This window comes from Papio anubis, chromosome 10 (genome assembly GCF_008728515.1).
Source record: "Papio anubis isolate 15944 chromosome 10, Panubis1.0, whole genome shotgun sequence".
NCBI lineage: Eukaryota > Metazoa > Chordata > Mammalia > Primates > Cercopithecidae > Papio > Papio anubis.
In genome coordinates this window covers 95,509,393-95,532,003 of record NC_044985.1, presented here as the reverse complement: position 1 = coordinate 95,532,003, position 22,611 = coordinate 95,509,393, and the positions used below count along the sequence as shown (strand labels likewise).

The following is a 22,611-nucleotide window of genomic DNA, read 5'->3' as shown; positions in this document are numbered from 1 at the left end:
AAACAAGAGTTTCTGTCTCAAAGAATAACTCTTCTGTACCCACAAGCTTACTGCTCTAGCACTTAAAATGGCAATGTTCCACCTTCACCTATATTTAGATTCAGTTTCCACTGACGAACCTTAAATCTTCTTTATGACCATAGCTTATTGCAAGAAAAAAATATTATTACATGAAGTGACCAGCAGAGATGTTGTGTAGCATGTAGATGTTATACAGAGAAAAATGATAGCATGGTCTAGCACTAGCACAAAAGGACAAGGTTTGTCATGTCCACAGATAACTAGATTAAGATTTCCAAATGTGGGCATGTATCCAAATTCACTCAGAGATTCTGACTAAGTTTTGTATAAAGAAGAGAATCTGACTATCTTCAAAATTCTCCTGTTGATTCTAGGAAGAGGTGTAAGTAGCACTGACCTAGCATAAGATTTCTATGATGGTAAAATGGTTAGCAAACCCTAATATGATGCAGACATTTCAGGCCATATGTTAGTTTGAAATTGGCATAGAACATATGGGCATGCTACAAATGAGCCAACTACCAAATACATGAGTCCCCTCTTAGAAAATATTTAGTTCTCTGTTGTTAAATGAAACTTCTGTGTCATTAATTTCAATAATAAAAATCACAGTGCTTTAAATGCCTGTGACCTCCTGGGCCTGGTATATCACAGGCACTTAGAGGACCCTATTTCTAATTTGCATATTCTGTAACGTAGGCATTAAGAGCCTGATTTGGGAGTCTCTGAGAGCCTCAAGTAGCTTATAATTTCTAGTGTGGAGCAGATTTGTTGGCTTCCAGTGAAGAGTTGAAGTGATCAAAATTTCTTGAAATAGCAGGTCTCTGGAATTCAAATTGTCTATTTGAGGGCAGCCTTCAGGTTTCATTGTTTCCTTGTTTCTCTGAAACTTATTTTTAAGTACATTTTAACAAACATTTTCACTAAAATATGTGAATTTTATTGAAAAATATATCATGATATAACTAAATGTCACTGATATGAGAAAGGTTTTCACACAGTTTCACACTGTTCAAATCATAATAGATGGAGAAAGACCAAGCAATTTGAATACTTAGCTTTTCTTTGAAGTAGTAACTCCTAACATTTTTTAAAATGGTGAGTTTTTTAAAAAGAATTAGAGACTTTTGGAATTTAAGAATGCTTTTTTGTTACCTTGTTCTAAACAAATTCTGTATTGCATATTTCCTCTAATAAGGAAAATAAGGTGGAATTAACTTTGCTTTGAATACTTCTGAATTCTAAAATGTTTTAGAACCACAAAATATAAAGAAAGGAACATCAATGTGAAGTGATGTCACAGTAAGAGACATCTGGTGATCTTTCACATTTTAAAAAATGTACTTCACGTAAAGTTTAAGTCATCCTGCTATATGAGAATCTGCAAAAAATTCTAAGCCTGGAAGAATTAGGTGTAGAGGTTAAAATGCTAGGTCGGTAAAACTGAGTTAAATTTTCTCCAAGTAAAAGACTCATCTGTGATGGTTAATATTGATTGTCAATTTGATTGTATTGAAGGATACAATGTATATTTCCTGGTTGTGTCTATAAGGGTGTTGTCAAAAGAAGTTAACATTTGAGTAAGTGGACTGGCAGAGGCAGACTCACCCTCAATATGGGTGGGTACCATCTAATCAGCTACTAGTGCTGCTAGAATAAAGCAGACAGGAGCAGATGGAAGAGCAAACTTGCTGAGTCTTCCAGCCTTCATCTTTCACCCACACTGGATGCTTCCTGCCCTCAAACATCAGACTCCAAGTTCTTCAGCTTTTGGACTCTTGGACTTAACACCAATGGTTTGCTAGAGGCTCTGGGGCCTTTGGCCACAGACTGAAGGCTGGACAGTTGGCTTCCCTACTTTTCAGGTTTTGGGACTCAGACTGATTTACACTAGGATCCTTGATCCTCAATTTGCAGATGTCCTATCCTGAGACATTACCTTGTGATCCTGTGAGTCAATTTTCCTTCATAAACTCTCTGTCCTATATATCCTTTTAGTTCTGTTCCTCTAGAGAACCCTAATTAATACAGATTTTGGTACCAGGAGTGGGGTGTTGCTATAAAAATTCCTGGAAATGTGGAAGCATCTTTGGAAATGGACAACAGGCAGAGATTGTTTCCCTGTTTGAATTTGGGGGGCTCAGAAGAAGATGGGAAGATGTGGGAAAGTTTGGAACTTCCCAGAGACTTGTTGAGTCATTTTGACCAAAATGCTGATAGTGATATGGACAATGGAGTGCAGGCTGAGGTGGTCTCAAATGGATATGAGGAATTTATTTGGAACTGAAATAAAGGTGATTCTTGCTATGCTTTAGCAAAGAGACTGGCAACATTTTACCCCTGCCCTAGAGAGCTGTGTAACTTTGAACTTGAGAAATATGATTTAGGGTATCTGGCAGAAGAAATTTCTAAGCAGCAAAGCATTCAAGATGTGACTAAGGTACTGCTAAAAGCATTCAGTTTTATGCATTCACAAAGATATTGTTTGGAATTGGAACTTATGTTTAAAAAGGAAGCATAGAATAAAAGTTCAGCAAATTTGCAGGCTGATAATGCGATAGAAAAGAAAAACTTATTTTCTGAGGAGAAATTCAAGCTGGCTGCAAAAATTGGCATAAGTAAGGAGGAGCCAAATGTTAATCACCAAGACAATGGGGAAAATGTCTCCAGGGCATGTCAGAGGTCTTCATGGCAACCCCTCCCATCACAAGCCAAAAGGCCTAGGAGGAAAAATGGTTTCATGGGCTTGTCCTAGGGTCTCGCTGCTTTGTGCAGTCTCAGGACTTGGTGCCCTGCATTCCAGCCATTGCTAAAAGGAGCCAACATACAGCTCAGGCCATAGCTTCAGAGGGTATGATCCCCAAGCCTTGGCAACTTCCACGTGCTGTTGATCCTGCAGGTACACAGAAGTCAAGAATTGAGGTTTGGGAACCTCTGCATAGATTTCAAAGGATGTATGGAAATGCCTGCATGTCCAGGCAGAAGTTTGTTGCAGTGGCAGAGCTCTCGTGGAAAACCTCTGCTAGGGCAGTACAGAAGGGAAAGGTAGGGTTGTAGCCCCTACACAGAGTCCCTACTGAGGTACTGCCTAGAGGAGCTGTGAGAAGAGGGCCACCATCCTCTGGACCCCAGAACGGTAGATCCATCAATAGCTTCACTGTGTGCCTGGAAAAGCCACAGATACTCAATGTCAGGCCTTGAAAGCAGCCAGGAGGAAGGCTGTACCCTGCAGAGCCACAGGGGTGGAGCTGCCCAAGGCCTTCAGAGCCCACCTCTTGCATCAACGTGACCTGGAAGTGAGACATGGAATCAAAGGAGATCATTACAGAGCTTTAATGGTTGACTGCCCCGCTGGATTTTGGACTTGCATGGCACCTGGAGCCCTTTCATTTTGACCAATTTCTCCCATTTAGAATAGGTGTATTTACCCAATGCATTAACCCCATTGTATGTAGGAAGTAACTAACTTGCTTTCAATTTTACAGGCTCATAGGTGGAAGTTACTTGTCTTGTCTCAGATGAGACTTTGGACTTGGACTTTTAGGTTAATGCTGTAATGAGCTAAGACTTTGGGGGTCTGTTAAGAGGGCATGATTACATTTTGAAATGTGAGATCATGAGATTTAAGAGAGGCCAGAGGCAGAATGATATGGTTTGGCTGTGTCCCCCCCGCCCCCGTCAAATCTCATCTTGAATTGTGGTTCCCATAATTCCCATGTGTTGTGGGAGGGACCCAGTGGGAGGTAATTTAGTCATGGGGGCTGTTACCCGCATGCTTCTGTCATGATAGTGAGAGAGTTCTTACAAGATCTGATGGTTTTATAAGGGGCGTTTCTCCTTCTGCTCATTTTTCTCCTTCCTACCACCATGTGAAGTGTGAAGATGGATGTGTTTCCTTCTCCTTCTGCCATGATTGTAAGTTTCCTGAGACTTCCCCAGCCACATGGAACTGTCAGTCAATTACACCTCTTTTCTTTATAAATTATCCAGTTTGGGGTAGATCTTTATTAGCAGCATGACAACGGACTAATACATAATTTTTACTAAATAAAATTATATATTGACTCAAATAATAAGCACCTAATTAATGTAAAAGAGAGATTTACAAAGCATTCCATAATTGATTTTTTTAACATAAAACTCTGATTGTGTATTTGGTGTTTAAAGTAACACCAAGTGCAAAATTGAATGACAATTATACTGACTCTATTCAGTATTACCCTCTTCTATTTTTGTTTACTCTATAATGGGTGAGAGGAATTATGTAAGTGTTCTGTTACCAGTGGAGGGTGTCCAGCTTCTTGGTGTTTTGAACAAAGAATTGGGAAAAATGCACAAACAAAGCAATAAAAGACCAACACAGATTGATTAAAACAAAAGTACTCTACAGAGTGGGAGTAGACTTGAGCAAGCGACTCCAGGGTTCTGGTTACAGAATTTTCTGATGTTTAAATACCCTGGAGAGGTTTCCCATTGGTTACTTGCTTTCCACCCTATTAGTGAAGTGGTGGCCCTCAACCAGTCTGACTGGTCCTGGAAGGTGACCAATCAGAGACTGAAGTGAAGTTCCAAAGTCACACCCCTGTGCAAATGAAGACGAGGCCGACGAACAGTCTGATTGGTTTCAGGAGGAGACCAATCAGAAGTACTTTACTTTCTCATCTGCAATGCAGAAATGCGGGAGTGGGGTATTGCAAAGGGAGTAGACTTTGATCCTTTTGTTACTTGAGTGTGGAGAGGTGGGGTTTTCCTTTTGATTCCATTCTAGGAAATCAGCACAAATCGGCCTTAGGTTCCCTGCCTCCAGACCCTATTCTCCTGCCTCACAACCATTGTTCACAGTTTTCATCACAACTCACATGTTCATCCTTGTTTACTAATGAAGTGTTTCATAGAGTTCAGTTTCACAATTAAATAGAACTTAAGGAACTATTTTCCCTTTTTGTCTCTAATTTCTCATCACTTGAAAACTAGGAAGCAAAAGGAGGATGTTTATGAATTACTGAAAACGTGCGGACATTCAGCTTTCCCTTTTCATAACATTTACCAAGATGTTTCACATGTGTCTTTCCTCTCCTATTGGTGTTCCCTCATTCAGAACTTTTATTTCAAAGTTTAGAGAGGAGGTAGGGGAGACACCGCTGGTTACACTAGAGGATGGGGGCAAGGGATGTGGTATCTACAGGGAGCTGAGAAAGATGAACAAGCAGATCAAACTGCTAACCCATTTGGCAATCTTTCAAGCCTAGATTGTTGCAAGCAGCTGTGTGCAACTTTTATTTAATTCTTTGCTGCTCAGCAAGAACACATTATGTTCAATTTAGAGGTGATTCTTTTGCCAATTGTAGGTGCTTTTTCTACACAGGAGAAAAATGGAAAGAAAATTATGCAGTGACATTTCTCTTAAAGTTCTTGGTAAAATATAAGTAAGAGAAATACATAAAAGAAATAAAAAAGCTTGAATAAAAATGCACAAAGGAAAAGTCATCTCACAGGTAGTTATCCTGATCAGCCACTTTTATTCTCCTACCTCTCTATGCTTTATTAAACAAAAATGTTGATCTAGATAATTTTTTAAAAAATATTTTCTGTGGAATCAATTCAAACTCTGCACTCAAGAATTAGAATACAGCATTAAACTAGTCATTTAAAACATGTGCCAATGAAGGTTTCCCAGAATAAAGAAATTTGCTTTACTACCAAAAATACAATGATAAATTTGAAAGTCTTTAAAGCAATACAATGATGGACAACCATCACTTCTACGTTTCTAAATTTCATTGAAATGCATAATTTAAAATTCCAACTATTTTTATTGAAAAGACTTGCTATGCATTCTTAGTGGAATAAACAAATGTCTAAGGGTCCTTATAGTTGTATACTGGACAGGAATCTGCCTGCTTTTGTTCAGAAGAGGAAGATAGATTAACATCATGCAGTTCTGCAACATTCTCATGAAATAGTAAATCATTTCTGTTAGTATAAACAGTGGGCTCAGAGATTTTTTCCTGAAGGATAAGAAACAAAACATGGTCTCATCAATAGTAAATTACATTAAGGGTAAGAGTATAATGCATGTTGAATACTTTTTAAAATATGTAAGAAAGTGGAGAAAAACTAGACATCACTTTTCTTCTCTCTTCTCTTCCTATCCCTCCTACAAAAGTCTTTTATCTGACCATATTTCAGGACAAATCCCCCTGAATCTTCCTTCTTTTTGCATGATGATACCTCTGGTTCTTTGCTTTGAAAGGCAGCCTAGTGTCTGAGCTCAAGCTGGGCGTTTCTACCTGAGTTTGAATCTTGTCTCCAAGAGTTTCTAACTACGCTTGCTTAGCCCCTCTATCCCTTATTTTTCTCATATAAGACTGAATTAGAATAATAGATTAAAATATTGTGAGGTGAGGGAGTGAATTGGGGAGGGGCACCTTTTTCCGTGCTCTTGATGTCCACCTACACCACTCTCCACCCTGACTGCTATTGACTAACCCGCTCATTTCACACACACATCAAAGATTTTGGTAAATGACCCAAGTCATCTTTTTAACTCCATGCAAGTCATTCCCTAAGTGATTTTGAATGAGTGTCTTGTTAATGATTTCATTCAACGTCTTTGCCTAATGGATTCCTGTCCCCCTAAAATCCAATGAACTTTCGGAGTATTTGTATTAATCCCATCAGAAATCAAGCCCTTGTTGTGACACAAAGTTTGTCTTCCTATGTGTGTTCTAATCTATTTTGGGTGTTCTTCCCTCCTTTGTCCCAAATGGCTATTCTATTTTTGTATCTGTTAACACAAATTAGATACTTGGTTGTATTGGTTAAGAGTGTGCGCTCCAGAGATAATATTTTTAGGCTCCAGTCCCAGGCTTATTACAAACTGTGTGATCTTGGGCAAGTTATTAAATTTCTCTGGCCTCAGCTTCCTAATCTGTAGTAGTACTTTCCTCCTAAGTATATCATAGAAATAAATTGCCTAGAACCATGCCTGATACATAATAAAATTGTAATATATTTAAGCTATAACTACCTCTTTAGCATGTTAGCTAACAAGGGCTTTCGTTGTAATTAAAGGATTTGTATTTCAGAAGTTACAAGGCCAGAAATATTTTTTAGAAAACAGAAAACTGGAGCTGAAAGATAGGTAGTAGAACTGATATTTATTTAGACTTAAAAATAGTTTGCAATGGAATACAAGAGATGTCTGTGCAGTGGTTTGCAAATCATTTATCTTTTTTTCTATAAATAATAACTCAATTTCCAGATCTGTCTAGTAGTATATTAAGAAGGAACTCCACTGAAATAGCTTTTTGATGGAATCAGATTTTTAAAATATATTATACATCCATTATCCTTGAATTTTAGTTTTTGTGTATGAACTTCAAAGGTGAATTAATGAAAACATTCTACAGCAAGACATTTTAGGCTTATTACTTACTATAATGCGTTTTAGGTCACTTTCTTATAACCTCCATCAACTTTAAAATCACATTTTTATTCCTTTGGCTTACCGTGGCATTTTGGAAATGTGCCTATTTGTTAATGTGAGTTTTTTTTATTTTAAGTGAAAGGATATGGACATATACACATATTTGTGTGTGTGTGTGTGTGTATGTGTGTATACACACGCACAGCTAAGGCCCTGTTTTAACAGCAAGTCCCTTTGACAGATAAAAAAATGGTAGTAACATACAATGAGTCTTGGACTGCTATACCTCAGAAGACTTTGTTTAATATTGTGGCATGGAGCTACCTAATCTTTTCCAGTTTGTTATCCATTTTTCTTTGTTATCTGTCTCAGTGATGTCTAATCTCCACAACTGACTGCTATAGGGTAGCAATCTGTAACAAAAACTCAGTCTCAATCTTACATATAATAAAAAAGGAAGGCTGTAAGATTAATGGCACCAGCCATAATTATAAAGTCCCAAACCACAGACATTATAAGACCTTTCAAAATGTACTCAGGGTTGAAGAAGCTGTGTTAGCACTATGATGTGAAGATACTGGCCTCTTAGTAAAGGAAATGTTGGTTTATTCAATCTGAGAAGCCCATTGTGTTTTGAGCACTGTTAGGAATTATGGAAAAGAAATGGTTCCTTCGCTTAAGGAACTCATAATAATTTTATCCATCTTAGTTTTCCCATGGCAACACTCATTTCTTATAAATTTATATAGGAGATATTTCTATTCTTGGAACTATCAAGTGGAAGCCAGATGAAAACACAGGCTGTCCATGGAGACCATACTACACACAGATTATTGGAATTTCTTTATGTTCATGGTGAAATAGAACCCAAACATTTCTCCTTAAACACTGACTATTCTGATAGGATAAAACGTACAAATATGGGAATATTCATAGTCTATCTTTTGTACCTTCTCAAATATTTTGTGTCTGCTTAATACTTTCAGTCCACCAGACCAAACTGTTCTCCTGTCTCCAGACACACACACACACACACACACACACACAATCCCTAGATGTTGTAATGCACAATTAAGATACATAACAAAAAAAAAAATAGGCGAATAATTATTTGATAAGAGAGCTAAATGGAATGAAAAATACTTGAGGAGAATGGTTTAGTCCATCAATCACATAATAGTGATACAATGATGGTGGGGGTAGAAGGACAAAAGGTTTGTGATGAGGGAAGACAGGAAGAGAGAGAAAACTGGAGTTGGGGTTTTGCTGAATGAGAGTGAGAGCTGTGTGAGATAACAGTTTAGAATTGTTGCCATGGGCAATGCTTTGGATCCCATTTCATGTCCTTTGAGAGTAGTACATTTCTTTGCTTGAATTTTAGGTGTTGAACCATGTTTCTCGAATGTGACACCACTCACAAAGTGAACACGTGGGTGGTTACGGTTCCTCAGGGACTCATTAGCATGTCTGACTAGCAATCTGACAGAGGAAGGTCATGGAGTGGGCTGAGACCCCCACATCAGTGACATCTAGTCTTCTTCACTAATCCACCATTGCTCCATCCATGGGTTTCCGTTTCCCTTTCTGAAACATACCTGGAAATATTTCCTGCCTTCTTTTTCTCTCTCCATGTACACCAGCCTGAACTCTACAAGAGCCTGAAGTTCCAGTGGCAGAGTGAGTTTCATTGGAGTTGGGTTATTCATAACATTCTTGCTGAAACTGTGGCTTTTCACGCCTTTGTCAAAGGATGCAGAGATCTTTGAAACCTACTTGTCTTTGTCTGCTATGCCTGCGAAAGCCTCTAAGGGGTCACACCCTCCCAGCTTCCAATTGCTTGACCTGTGGTACCTTACTGATCATTTCAATCCTGTTTGCGTAAACATTTCTGTCTCCAGATTACTTGATGTATCTGCCATATCACCTCTACTGACCCACTCCCTCTTTGTCTGTCTTTGCTGTTCGGTAAAATTGTTATGTAATGTGTTGTGATGGAAGAAAAAGGGAACTAACATTGATTAATGCTTATTACATGTCAGGTACTTTGCATATGATATTCAACTTAGTCATTCCTTCATCAAATATGTGAAGTAGGTATCATTATCTGTATTTTATTAATGAAGAAAGTCAACTCTTAGGTAAAGTTCTTTACCCACAGTTCCACCAATTGTAATAATGGAGCCTGAAAGGAGATAAAAATGATTTAATAGCTGGTGTTTTCCACACTTTACCAGCACTTAGTAAAAGCTTGTATTTTTTTGCATTTTGCCAGCATATAAATGAACACTTAGAGAAGTAAGTGACAATATTGTAAATTGGTTACATACTCAGTAGTATTTTCAATATTTTAGCTTTCCTAAACTGTAAGCTCTAATTTCCTATCACATTCTCCTTTAGAAATAAATGCCAATTACTAAAATGTGTTTGTATTTAATTGACATTTATTTTAGACCCATTTACTGCTGAACTTTAATAAACAAGTAATAGAATCAAAGTAATTGCCAATTAGAAATGAAATAATGGGCAACAAAAATTTTTGACTAGAAACATGCTATGTATAAAAAGGGCTGATGTGCCATGGAGGGACAATTCTCTGGCTCTACTTAAAGGATGCTTTTCCAAAAAAAAAAAAATATATATATATAGATATATATATATACACACACATATATATAGTTTCTGATTAAGATGGATGTCACTGATTAAACAACCAAATATGAAACTAGAAGGACAGATAACAGCATATTTTGCGTATCCTTCTTTGCTGTGGATGTTATATAATATACTTTAGCTCTAAAACATCACTATCAAAAACACTTCTAGAGTGCTCAGTCATAGTATGTTAGGAAGTGTGAAGATTAACTAAATGAACATTTCTACCTTTAAAAAAATTAAAACAAGGATGCTTTTTATTTTATTTTTTCTTTCCTTTTTTTTTTTTAGAAGAAGTCTCACTCCATCACCAGGCTGGAATGCAATGGCGCGATCTCCGCTCATTGCAGCCTCTGACTCTCTGGTTCAAGCGATTCTCCTGCCTCAGCCTCCTCAGTAGCTGGGATTACAGGCATGCACCACCATGCCCAGCTAATTTATGTATTTTTAGTAGAGATGGGGTTTCACCATGTTGGCCAGTATGGTCTCGATCTCTTGACCTCGTAATCCGCCTGCCTCGGCCTCCCAAAGTGCTGGGATTACAGGCGTGAGACACCGCGCCCAGCCCCTTTTCTTACCTGTAGAATAAAACAAATGGTAGTACTTATGCTATCATATTGTTATGAAAATTATATGAGACAGTGTATATAAAATACCTAGTACACTGTGCAGAGAGCAAAGAGTGCTCAATAAGCATTACATGATGTGGTGAGGCTGATGATGTCAATCATACTGTATAGATTGGAGTATACAGTATAGTGTACACCTCCATTTTTAGGACACACATTTAAGTCCAAAGTATGAAAACAAAGTGAAAAAAGTTAACTAACCTTTCTAAGGAATGACACAACCAGTAACAGAGTGGGATTTGAAATTCTAATGCGTCTCATGCCAGAGAGACTTTATGTAAGAGTACGTATCTGTTGATACTTACATGAAATGTTGATTTAGAACCACAAATGCAGGAATTTACATTGATCCTATTAAATATCATAGCTTTAATTTCAGCTCATTATTTCTTCCACCAAGTTCTTCCTAAATCTGAATGATTATTCTCCATAAGAGTATTCACTACCCCTTCCAGATCTGTGTCATTTGCAAATATGATAAGTGTATTTCAAACATTTTATGCGACTCAGTTATTAAAAGGTCAAATATGATAGATGTGTACAGAAGCTTTCGGCACACTCCTAGGGCCAGGATGTCAGTCCAGGCCAACTAGCACATCAATACTTTTATCAAATGTTCTGATACATGTGCCAGTCATCTACAAATCCACACAACTATTTCACATCCCGTCAGTGTTTTACACAAGGACACAATGAAACACATGGTCACGTTCTTTCTATTGTTATCTTTTCATGAGCTACAAATCTGCTGAAAAATATGACATGAAACTAGTGGTATTTTCTTAATGTGTATTTTCATTAAAATTATGTATTAATCTTTTACATGTACCAGTGAAAATATCTCATAAGGCAAAATAGTTAATTGACTTTTGGCATGTCTGTATGGCAGAAGGTAAATCTACCAATAATAAAATAAAATAATATTTATTTAATATCATCCAAAATGTTTAGGATAAAAATGTGAAATGAAAATAGCAGATGACAGAACTGTATAAAGTATTACATCGTGTTAAAGTGCTACACACACACACACACACTTTAGAAAATGAAAAACACCAAAATTCAAGGTTATGGATTTTTTTTCTTCTTTCATGTTTTTATGCATTATACAGCATTTCCAATTTGAACATGTATTAGAAATAAAATCTAGTAAATCTATCTGGAATGTTTGCTATTTAAACGTAATGGGTCAGGGGATTCATGGAGAGGTGGCATCTAACAAGAGCAAGTTGGTGGGTAAACCCGCTTTATAGGCTCTTGGAGGAGGAGAGGAAGAGGAAATAGAAGAACCCTAAGTGGGAGTGAAGCTTGTATGTCCTAGGAACAGCAGGAGATGAGAGTGAGAGGAGTAAGCCTGGAGGAAAATACTGAGGCATGGAGGAGAGGGCCACATGTTGTAGGTCCTTGAAGACTGTGGTAAGGACTTTGGCATTTACTATGAGGCATATGGCAACTTAGGAGATTTGACATGGTCTGACTAAAAAGATCATTCTGGCTAATATATTGAGAAAGAGATTGTCAAGGGGCCAGGGTGGAAGCTAGGATACTGGATAAGAGGTTATTGCATTAATCCAAGCAAGAGATGATAGTGGTTTGTATTGCAATGATAATGGTGCAGGTGGTGAGAAATGATTGGATACTAGACAGATTTTGAAGTTAGAGACAACCAGATATGTTCATGAATTTGGATCTGGGCTGTAAGAGGAAAGAAAAAAGAGCTGAGGATGACTCCAGAGTTTTTGGCAGAAGCTTCTGAAAGGATTGAGCTGCTTATTGACTGAGATGGGGAAGACTATACAGGAATAATTTTTATGAGTGGAGTGGGAAGATTATGGATTCAGTTTTGAACATGTGTGTTTTCAAGTGCCTGCTAAGTGAACAAGTGGAGATGTTTTGTAAGCAGTTGGAAGAATAAGCTTACATATCACTGAGTCTGGACTGGACATAGAAATTTTAACCGGACTATTCAGGTTATATGAGGATTAAATGAGTTAATATATGCAAAATGCTTAGAACATCCTTGGAAGGCCCACCACTACATATAACTGAACAGGTTTTGCACTGCAGACCTCCAACGGGTTATCATCTAGATTGAGTAACTGTGAAGGATGCTTCTGGACGCCCTTGGTGGCTCTGGCAAGCTCATAGTAAGTGCTCATTATTATTGTTGTTATTGGTTGCAAAAAGCTGACACATCTCAGTATATTCTTTATGTTTTCAGGTAAGGTTTTCCAGTTAGTTCAGACCCCTTATTATATGCTCAGAAATACATTTGACATTGATTGGAACTAATTCTGTTCCACAGTAGGTGGAATTTCTATATCCTACTTTGTGCTAACAGCTATAAACAGTGATAATTAATGCTTTAAAAGTGCCTGGTTTGGAACAAATATTAGACAGTATCATATATAAAAGCTTTTAGTTTTTTAGGAAAAATTTAATGTTTTATTATTTTGAGTCACTTTATGTTATTAATAATACTACTTTTCCAAAAAGCATTAAGACCTTTTAATGTTATTTTCTTTGAAGTTCACTTCCATTGGTTTTTGTAGCCTAAAGCATTCTGAAGGCGGTTGGAAGGAGCATAGAATATACAGAACAGTAATATCATAGACAGCATTGAGCAGATCTTTCCACTCAGTGGGAAATAGAATGCATTTAGTATGTTCACGTTTATTTCATTTTTGACATAATATGTATTAGGTTATTTCTTACTATTAGTCCGTGTTACAATCACATGAGCTTGTAGGTATAAGTGATAATCGACAATCTTAGATCTGAGTGGATCATCATCAATTTTTGTTTTAACTGTGAAATTTGTGTTGACCTATCTATTCTACGTAAATGTATATGTAAAAACAGATCTATACTCAGCCTGCAAATGGAGTAGCTCGTTGCTTCCATTTATGAGTTAAGATATTTTGAAAAATGGCCCTCTTACAGGTTTTCCCACCCCAGCCTGCCCAGCCTTCTGTTTGTAGCTGTGGTTTCTGCCACTGTCATGCCCCCTCCTGATTGATCTATGTTTCCAGAAGGCATCAGGAAAAATACAAATTTGCAAAATAAATTTAGAATCTTCAAACCTTTGCACAATTTTGTGCACCAGATTAACTGGCCTGTCCGTTAGCTATCTGTCTGAAATCCTGTCCGAGGGGATGCTGGAGGAGTTTCTGTGTGCTCTAGAAGTCGCAGGTTAGCAGGAGGGAGTTGAGCCCCTGAGGGAGGGGTAGATGGAAGCGCTGCAGACACTTCTGTGTACTTCACACTTCTGTTTAAAATTAGTCTTGATCACATGAGTATATATGCTGGTCTAAAACTTTTGACTATAAATTGCTTGACTGAATATCATGATGATGCTTACAAAAACATCAAGTTTAGCAAGGTTAACCTTACTTATTTGTTTTTCCTGTGCAGTAATTGCTTAATATATTTTGACCTCATAACTCCTGATGAAGATGAAAAATCCCAACCATAAATATTTTTTGTTTCATTTTAACTTCATATTTTTAAGCAAGTAAGAATACCTGCCTATCTTTTTGTATCAACATGTGTAAAAGTTAAAGTTTCCATTTTATACTTAACTTTCAAATTAAGAGGCAGGATAGGAAAATTCAATTGTGACTGGAATAAAAAGCAAAGTCAATTCACGTAACAAAAGTGTGGATACAAATAAACAGATGACAGTGAGAACCGTCAGATAAGAACGAGCGGAAGTATTCGCATCTGATAAAGGAGAGTAATTCCACATCATGGTAATGCCATTAATTCCTACTACTGTGTCATTTGCTCAAATCATATTGAGATTTTACTACTATATGGGTGGTTTACAGTAAGTTAAATGTGAAAAACAAAGCTACATATTTTTTAGTGCTGCTGGAGAAAGATGCAATTTGATGGAAATGTGTCCACAAATCAAAAAGTAAACACTAAGACATGAGAGACTGCTAGAGTTTTACACTGCTTGTCTGAAAGTTTGGTTACCAAGCGTCTGATCAGCTCTAACACTTAAAGCATTGTCTCAAAATATGTGTATGATACTAATAGAGTTTGGAATTATATGCCAAACCATTATCTCATATATACTTTTGTCATTTCGCAACCATCAGCCTCAGAATCCCTGGAAGCGCTTTTTAAATATAGGGATTCCTGTACCTCAACCAGACTATAAAATCAGCATCTTGCACAAGCTACTCAAGTGTCAACACTAAATTTTGGGAACCATGACTCAAAACCATTTTCTACCCACAAGTCAAACTATGTCGTTTTAATGCTCAAAGACCTTGACCACCTCCATAATACCCATATAAACTCCATAATACACACACAGAGTAAACTCCAAACTGTTTTAGAAGGCTTTCGTGATACGTTGTAAGCTCACACTCCAGCTGCTATTACTCATGCAAACTATGCTCAAAAAACCCTAAACTACTCATTATGGCTTCAAAGAGTTGTGCTCATCCATGCCTCTCTGTTACTGCTTAGGCTAGTAGTTCAGCCAGAAATTCTCCTTCCCTCTCCTTCACCGCTGGACAAACTAGATTGTTCAAGCAAAATTAAACTGCAGAGCCTTCTGCAATCCTTTCTCTCCACTTTATACATAACTATATTTTAGGAAATATTATGGTCATAATAGTTACTTGCCTATTCCTCTGCCTATTTCCTGGATCCCAAAACCTCCTTGAGGGCAGGATAGTGACATTTGTCTTTTTATCAGCCCTCCCTGAACCCACACACACACCAAGAATAGGGACTAGGTTAGCGTAGACTTTCAATAAATGTTCTACTTTCCTATTTTGAATTATATGGTCATAAAAAAGGTATTATGCTCTCACTTCTTTCTCTAGTAAAAGTAGTTTTAAGAGGTCAAATCTGCCAGTTTTTAAAAGGAGTAAAAGAAAAATCCAGGGATATAACTGCATTGCCTTTAGCTAGAGGCAGTTTGAGGATATGATCTTTTATGGTTGCCAATGACTTCATATTTTGTAACTCTTCAACTGTCCTGGCCTATTACTTGCAGAAAGCATTACAGAGGTAGGCACTGAATCCCACATTCAGGTGGTCACACAAACAAGCACAACTTCTAGATGAATTTGTGACTCTTAAAAATATAAATGCGGTTCATGGACTCTAGTTCCTAAAAAGGAATGCAAAGGCTACATTTTTAGTAACATCTGCGGGACAAACATAAAAGATTAACTTAGTCACATTTGCCAGCTTCCATGATGAATAATGCATTATCAAAGCAGAGAGATTGCCTGTGAATTAAAATAATGGTGATGGGGAATAACCAGAACTTATTTTTATTTTATTTATTCATTTATTTTATTTTATTTTTTGAGACAGAGTCTGATCTGTCGCCCAGGCTGGAGTGCAGTGGAGCAATCACAGCTCACTGCAACCCCCGCCTCCCAGGTTCCAGTGCTCCTCCCACCCCAGCCTCCAGAGTAGCTGAGAAGACAGGCATGCACCAACAAGACCGACTGATTTTTGCATTTTTTGTAGAGGCGGGGTTTTGCCGTGTTGCCCAAGCTGGTCTGAAACTCCTGGGCTCAAGCGATCAGCCCACCTCGGCCTCCCAAAGTGCTGGAATTACAGACATGTGCTACTGCACTACGCCTAGCACTTATTTTAAGTTATTTTAAAAAATTACTAAAGTAATTGAAATGGTTGTTTAAAATATTGGTTTGTTTCTTATTTCATCTCTTTGAGTCAGAATAACCGGACATACTAATTTGATTAATTCTCCTATGACTGAGCTATATGGAAATGTCACATTTTTCATTTTTAGTAAAAAAGTGGACTGTTTTCTCACATAGCTTTAAAAGAATTATTGCAGGCCAGTCACGGTGGCTTACGCCTGTAATCCGAGCACTTTGGGAGGCTGAGGCGGGCAGATCACCTGAGGTCAGGAGTTCGAGACCAGCCTGGCCAACAGGGTGAACCCCGTCTCTACTAAAAAACACAAAAATTAGCCCAGTGTGGTGGTGCATTCCTATAATCCCAGCTACTTGGGCAGCTAAGGTAGGAGAATCACTTGAACCTGGGAATTGGAGGTTGCAGTGAGCCGAAACTGTGCCATTGCACTCCAGCCTGGGCAACAAGAGCGAAACTCGGTCTCAAAAAAAAGGTCAGGCACAATGGCTCATGCCTGCAATCCCAACACTTTGGGAGGCCTAGATGGGTGGATCGCGAGGTCAGAAGTTCAAGACCAACCTGGCCAAGGTGGTGAAACCCCGTCTCCCAAAAATACAAAAATTAGCTGGGCGTGTGGCAGGCACCTGTAATCCCAGCTACTCGGGAGGCTGAGGCAGAGAATTGCTTGAACCCGGGAGGCAGAGGTTGCAATGAGCTGAGATTGCGCCACTTCACTCCAGTCTGTGCAACAGAGCGAGACTCCATCTCAAAAAAAAAAAAAAAAAATTCTTGCAATAATCAATGAAAAGAATCATCTACCAGGTTGAGACATAGAAGTGGGAAGATTTGTTTGGGACGACATTGGCAAAACCCCAAACACTGCTCTCATTTGCATATTCTGGCATCTGACTAATTCCTCTCTTTGTGGCCCTCATTTACAAAACACACTCTGGGGAGAAGTAGTTTATAAAACTAATTCACACTAAATATGACAAACATATAAGACCTCTTTTTCACATGAAATCAGGACTTTTGAGGTTAGTGCGTGCCTGAGAACAGAGGGCAGGAAGAAAATCCCAGTAAGCTAGTAGGCTATCATTAAAATATTTGTTTTTTGTTTTGTTTTGTTTTGTTTTTTCAGACAAACGAGGGACATATTGAAGCCTATACTTACACTCTTTACTGATATGGTCTAGGGTGAGCTCCTTTTAGATGTCACATGGACGAGTCATTGTTTAAGGAATGTAGCTGACTTCCAGTGTAGCTGGGAATTAGACTGGGAATGATCTAGCTCCACCTGCTTTCATCCAACTCTTCTTTCCTGGGCTAGTGGGCTGTTAAAAATTTAGATTTATTGGCTTTTTCCCTTAAACTGATAGAGGGTGAACATTAGCTACAGAGTAGTCAAAACTCTTTTCCTGAATTAATTCTAAACTCTAAGAGGGTGATAAACTTACCTGTTCCAGTTTAATGTTTTATGTCCATTGCTTAACATCATGCCTAATACACAAAATGAAGAAGGTGCTTATGAGATAATCAGGGATACATGGTTGGAAGGACATAGGAGGGAACACTTATGGGAAATTTTGTTGTTTTTTTTCTGTGCTAGGCAGTTAATTACTGTGGGAACTCCTTCTATACTTCCCAATTAACTGCAAGAATCAAACTAAGGTTACAGACATAAAAATGTAGTAAGTACATTGATTCATAAATATCTCTAATCAGATATTTTGGTCAGATATTGTAGCATTTACTTAATTGTTAATTGGCGACATCCAGTGATAACAAAAGTGCCATGTCTTGCACTATTTTGAAGAGTAAAGCTAAAGTTGAACTGAGTACTAGAACAGATTCCAAAAGTGTCAAGCCTCTAGAGAGAAAGTAAAATAAAGGTAGTCCTTGCTGAACAGCCATTTATGGGAGTACAATCAATTCTAGATCCTCTAGTGTGTTTGTCATGATAGAATTCTGAAATGTGTAGGTCAAGTGGAAATGGAAACTACCAAAAAAATCTCATAATATCAAGTAGACAGTCAAGGTTAAATTATTTCAACTTGTTTTTGTGTGTGTATGGGTACTACATCACATTTTCAAATAGATGGGCCTTGCCCTGATACCTTATCAAGAACCATCAACAGTATTTCTAGCAACATGCCTTTTTATATTGAATCTGGGATCAGATGTCTGGGTGGCAAATTGGAATTTCATGAATAAGAAGTTAAAAAATTAATCGAGTAGGAGAAAAACATTGAGAATATTAAAATGTCTAATATGAATTGTGTTACTTAACTCCTTCCTTTCCTGGTTCCTTCCTTCCGTCCTCCTTTCTTTTTCTTTTCTTCTCTTCTATTTGCTTTTATCTTTTCTTTTCTTTTCTTTTCTTTCTTTTTTTTCCAGTTAGGTAGTATTCTGGCCACAAAGAATAAGGCCAAATATTTTATGAGCCCCAAACATGATTAAATAAATCATAGATTAAATGGTAGAATATCTTATGCTTCAACTATCTTCAATTAACAGATCACTTAATGGATCAATTTAGAGGATTATACCAAATCTAAGGAATCACATTAACATTAGCTACTTTCTCATAAAAAAGTTTGTACTCCAAAAAGTTTTCACTGCCTCCTATTTTGTCTCACAGTCCTTTCTAATTTCCGCTAGTATAAATCAATTTAGATTTATTAACTTTGTACAAAAGAACTCCTGTAAGTTTTTAATAATAATTATCATTATCACTGATTAAAGTTATATTGTTCAGGCCAGATGGAGTCCTTTTCCTGTCAGCTACAATGAGCTTGCATTATGTTGTTATAATGTGTTTGGCTCTAAATAAACAGATGGCAGAGTGACAGGATATTATATACTGGTGATGTCAGCAGCAATACTTCACAAATAGAATTGCTTTAAATAAACTCTGTTGTAGCAAAGATCCCTGTACTTTTAAGAAGATGACTGGAATAGAACCTAAGTATTGTATTAACTTGGAAATAGTACAGTTTACTTTCTCAAAGGTAGACCATCTGAATGGTCTGAGATTCAGCCAGAGAAAGTGTCTGTTGAATTTATCTTAACCATGTACTCATTTAACAGAATAGGCTCACTTAGGCAATTTCATTGGAGACGGGAAAACACTCCAGGTTGTAAGAACTTTCTGGTTGAGGAATTAAAAACTTGGATCAAGGAAAGATGGGAGCATCTGATCAGATGTTATTTGATGATATTTATGATATAGTTAACTTTGTTAAACACTTTAAATGGGAGAATCCTATTAACAATTATTATTAGAAAATTGACAATGTTTAATAAGAAGCATTTAAGGAAATGTCATATAAAACATTTCTGTATATGGAAAAGTTTTAAGCTTTAATAGCTTTTTAACATCTATATTTTATTCCAAAAATGTGTCATGTGCCCACAGAAATTTAGAGTGAACCTATGAAATTCAAAAATAAGATTCAAAGGAAGTCGTTTTTACATGACTTCTTCCAGCTAATATTCTTTATTTTGAGTCCCGATGGGAATTTCTCTTTGGGACAGCTATGTTTGTTGAGGCAAATACCTATGGTAGAAGAAGATGCCACTATAGAAGATTAAGGCTTATATTTGAAAATGCAAATAATAATGTTAATAAACATTTTAGAAGCATAAAAATAATTGAAATTAAGCTTTCAAAAATAGCTTAAATGCAGGATTTTGCCATTTATTCTGATGATTTTTCATGTGTTTGTAAAAATATATTCTTGTTCTCACAGATTTCAACTTATTTTTATTGCTTTACTTTTTAATATATGCTGCTCTCAGTAAGATGTGATCTCTGGATATTATATCAAGTAGATTAGATCAATAGAATAATAATGCTCAATAGTGAAAGTGAAACTTATTAAATATAATTATTTGCTTTTGATTTTCTGAGAAAATTCACAAATTCATTTATTTTATTTTCCTATAAAATGATAAGAGGATTTGAATACCAGAAGGTTGTACTTTAGTCTCACATATATTTGACATTCAGGTTTTCCTACTTAAGTGGGCATTTTATGGGCTATGTTTCAGCTCTAGTATGACATAAAAATCCTCGTAAAGGAGCAGGAGTATTTCCTTTGAGGAGTTACTCCTAGTCGAGGAGTGAAAGATTATAACGTGCATGTGCTTTTTCCCTTTTCCTGTTCTGCAGGTGGACGTTGCCATAAGTCCTGTACTGGCCGTTGCTGGGGACCCACGGAAAATCATTGCCAGACTTGTAAGTATTCATCAGTGAGAGCACACAGGTTTGATGTGGCCAAGGAATTTTTATGATTGGTACATTTCATGCCTCTGGTCATCTAAAACATGAAATGAACTATTGCCTCCTTGTGGTTGATTTGCTTTGGGCCAAGAAAACTACCCAATTTTGATTGCTTTCAAATGAAAATTAATATATACTTGATTCTTAGGTTTCTTCTTGGTTTCTAGGTTAATGATCTCAACAGCACAGCTGTGGTGATAGTAGCTATAACTTTAGAGTTTTTACATCACTAAAAGTGGGAAATCTGATGTGTACAAAATAGTTTTTACATCACTAGAAGTGGGAAATCCATTGTGTACAAAATTTCAGGTTAACTGGGTCTCTCAGTCCTTTCACTAACTAATTATTTCACTATTCATTCATTACAAAGGAGAGGAAAGAAAAAAAGAAAGGGTACTACTATGTACCCACTGTATTTTTCCAGGCAGTGTTCCAGGCAGAGGGATACAAACTTTATGAATTATGGAAATAGTCACTATTGTTGACAATGACTATTGCCCTTAGTTTATATTGTTTCTTGGATTAGTCATTAGCTAAAGAAAATATGAAGCTATCATCATTGCTAAGATATATAGTAACAAAGCATACTAAATATAAAGAAAAATAGCTAGATTTTTTTCAGCATTCTTAATGTTGTTTAGTACTCAAACCAGCACTGAACTTTCATGAATCTTAAGAATAAATGATTTCTTTAAAAATGAAAAATAAAATGTCCTATACAAGTAGTAAACACTCATTCTTCCTGCTGCAATAAAAATGACTGAAATATGATATGGAAAAAAAGTATAGTAACAAGTTGACATATATTTCTTTATTAGCGTAGATGACACAGAAAATATTATTAAAGATTCAAACATACAAATATTACACGCTTTGATGAAATTTTAAAGATTTCTAATTTGTCTCAGTTCACATTTTTCTAGTTCTATTTGCTAGATTCTCTTTTAACAAAGAAATACAAAAATAATTATTTTATTGTGAACCACCAAAGAATAAAAATACAGGAGAGATATTTTCAATGATAAATGATTTCTTAAATTTATTAATTTTAATTCATGGACATTCTCATATCCAAAATTCATGAAATAGATAAGATTATAAGGTAAAATAGTATCTTCCCATGTGGGTCCCACCTTTTTCCCTCAGCTATCCATAGGCAACAAATATTATTGGCCAGTTTGGTGTATTTTTCCAAAAATAGTTTATGTATACCCAAGGAAGTAGGTATATAAGCACTCACCCCATTTTTCATTCAAATATTAGCATGTTTTGCATGTTGTACTACAACTTGATTTCTTCAACCCATGCATATGTATGAATTATTTGTAGTATTAATTTCTAGAGGTGAATTTGTAGGGTCATAGACATGTGGATTTGGAAATTGGTAGAGAACAGCAAAATGGAGATCTTGTTTTCTATTGAGGTTAGAACAATTAGCTCTACCGAGAGAAACGTCCATAAATGCCTATTTCCATCCCTATTCTTTGGACAAAGTAGTTCATTAGGGAATTTTTGGATCTTTGTCAAAGGGTTAGATGCAAAATAGTCAATGTAGATTTAAATTAACTAATTTAATAGAAACAGTGTTTTATGGCAGGAATGTATTGACAAGAATTTTAAACAGGCTTTTAAATGAGGTGAGATTATTGTGTGAAATTCATTCACAACATTTGGAGGTATTCTTTTAATAGCAAAGAAGTCGAGGCTAAATTGCATCCCAGCGCTGGTCTGACACACATGTGGCCATTTACAGGAAGTCAGGTTCTCTAAAATAAGGAAAAATCTGCAACACTTTGTGATGAAGCGACAACCAAAGAGACTGTGAAAGTGCTAGATATCCACTGGTCATTTCATGACAGAAAAAACTTCCGAGGTATCAAAATTAAAAGTGAGTTTTTACTCACTCACCTACTTATTTTATGTATTCACTGATTTATTTTACAGAGGGGTCAAAGAGGCTT

The 22,611-nt window shown here is 36.7% G+C and overlaps 1 protein-coding gene across 10 annotated transcripts in view; it reads left to right on the top strand.

Moving 5' to 3' along the window:
- Nucleotides 1-22,611, top strand: part of ERBB4 (erb-b2 receptor tyrosine kinase 4) — a 1,175,572-nt gene that overhangs the window by 780,939 nt on the left and 372,022 nt on the right. For all 10 annotated transcript variants that reach the window (XM_021924408.2, XM_021924406.2, XM_021924405.2 and 7 more), the window contains one exon: nucleotides 20,540-20,605. In XM_021924408.2, coding sequence (XP_021780100.2) covers nucleotides 20,540-20,605 — 66 coding nt within the window. The remainder of the gene's footprint in view (nucleotides 1-20,539; nucleotides 20,606-22,611) is intronic.